Here is a 1,959-nt window from a genome sequence, read left to right on the forward strand (position 1 = left end):
TATATACACGCACATACACATATACACTTTTCTACTCTAGGCACAAGGCCTGAAATTTTGGGGGATCAACTAGAACACTCATCAAAACTGACAGAGTGCCAGTAGATATATATATATATATATATATATATATATATAATGGGCTTCTTTCAGTTTTGGTCAGCCATATCTACAGACAAGGCTTTGTCAATGTATGTATAAGAAAAATCATATTTACGAACAGAAAAGTACAATTGGCTGAACTTTGGATCAGGAGGCTCACATAACTTGAATTTTCTCCATTTTGACAGGATTTTTCCAATTTCTTGGAAATGATACATGGGGAGGCATCTTTTCATGAAAAAATGTTTTGGAAAATTTATGATTTTTTTTTTCTCCCTACTCCTCCAGACCGATTTTGGCCAAACTTTTGGCATTACATATTTAAAAGCCATGGGAGAAGCCTTTTCAATTAAAAAAAAAAAAGGAAAAAAATTGTAAATATTTTCAGGCAAAAAGGTGTGATTTAAGGGATATTTTGGCTGTTTCCAGCACCTTCCTTGTTTCTTAGTCACTCTCATATGTATTGATGTTGTTCAATATTTTTCTCTCTGTAAACACATTTATGTGAGTAATGGTAATTAAAGGGTGACTCCACACTCCTACAACTACAGAACACACGAACCGGGGCCTCACCACGGAATGCAGTTTAATGTCACACCCAGGACATGCTTCTGTGTCACACACATACATGCAAACATATACACATACACACACTTATACATTGATACTCACCTACAGCCGTAGTATATTGAACAGTGGTTGTTGTGTCCACTGATGCCATACTGATCAAAGGTCAAGACCTGAGAAATAGAGAGATATAGATAGATAACTGTGCAGGTAAATAGAAAGATACATAGATATACAGACAAAAAGATAGTTATGCATATATACATATATATATATATATATATATATATATATTAGGTTGTCTCACATGAAATGTATTTTAAATGGATTTCTTATGAGTCATCTATAAATGGATTTATAGTCGAACGAATCGACCCCCAGGGCTTATTCTTTGTAAGCCTAGTACTTGTCCTAGCGGTCTCTTTTGCAGAACCACTAAGTCATGGGGACGTAAACACACCAACATCGGTTGTCAAATGATGGTGGCAAGAACAAACACAGACACACACACACACACATATATATATATATATACACACACACACACACACACATATATATATATATACACACACACACACATATATATATATATACACATACACACACACATGAAAGCAAAAGAAAATAAAGAAAGCTTCTAACGATGTAGAAAGTTTTACCAAAACAAAAAAGCCCTTTATATTTCGGGTGCAAAAGCTCATCTTCAAAGGGACAAAATCCAATATAGGCCTTTTGTAAAACTTTCTGCATTATTAGGAGCTCTCTTTATATCTCATTTCTTTCATTTTCTACCTCAGTACTACAATATCGATTTAATGGAAGGAGTGGCAACAGAAAGAGCATCCAACCGTAGAAAAATATCCACTGCAACAAATCCTGTCCAATCTGTGCAAGCGTAGAAAAGTGGACATTCGAACAATGATGACGGTGATGAAGAAGAAGATGATGAATTTGCATAAATGTGTAAACTTACCACATCAGGTTTTATTATGAGCAAATGTTTGAGAATGATCCGTGCAACAAGCTCTTCATTCCAGATCCGAGAAGGATCATCTGGAAAACAACTGGAAATATTCCTTAGAATTAGAATTGCCAAAAAACATAAAAACAAAAGAAAAGAAAAAGTAAGAAAATTAAATAAATAAAAACAAATAAACGACCACATGATTTCATATTCAATCCTACTGTACTGTGTAGCATGTCTTCTAATTATAGTCTTAGAGTGATGAGTAACTTGTGAGTGAAATTGCCTGGTCTATATATATATATATATATATATATATATAT

General features: G+C 33.8%; 1 protein-coding gene across 1 annotated transcript in view; it reads right to left on the bottom strand.

Annotated features, from left to right (window-relative positions):
* The window catches only part of LOC106871685 (N-acetylglucosaminyl-phosphatidylinositol de-N-acetylase), an 8,558-nt gene that overhangs the window by 2,967 nt on the left and 3,632 nt on the right, over positions 1-1,959 (bottom strand). Inside the window, exons 3-4 of the mRNA XM_014918283.2 lie at positions 1,646-1,736; positions 775-842 (exon numbers count right to left, since the gene is read on the bottom strand). Of these exons, the coding sequence (XP_014773769.1) occupies positions 775-842; positions 1,646-1,736 (159 nt within the window). The remainder of the gene's footprint in view (positions 1-774; positions 843-1,645; positions 1,737-1,959) is intronic.

This window comes from Octopus bimaculoides, chromosome 25, assembly GCF_001194135.2.
Source record: "Octopus bimaculoides isolate UCB-OBI-ISO-001 chromosome 25, ASM119413v2, whole genome shotgun sequence".
Classification (NCBI taxonomy): domain Eukaryota; kingdom Metazoa; phylum Mollusca; class Cephalopoda; order Octopoda; family Octopodidae; genus Octopus; species Octopus bimaculoides.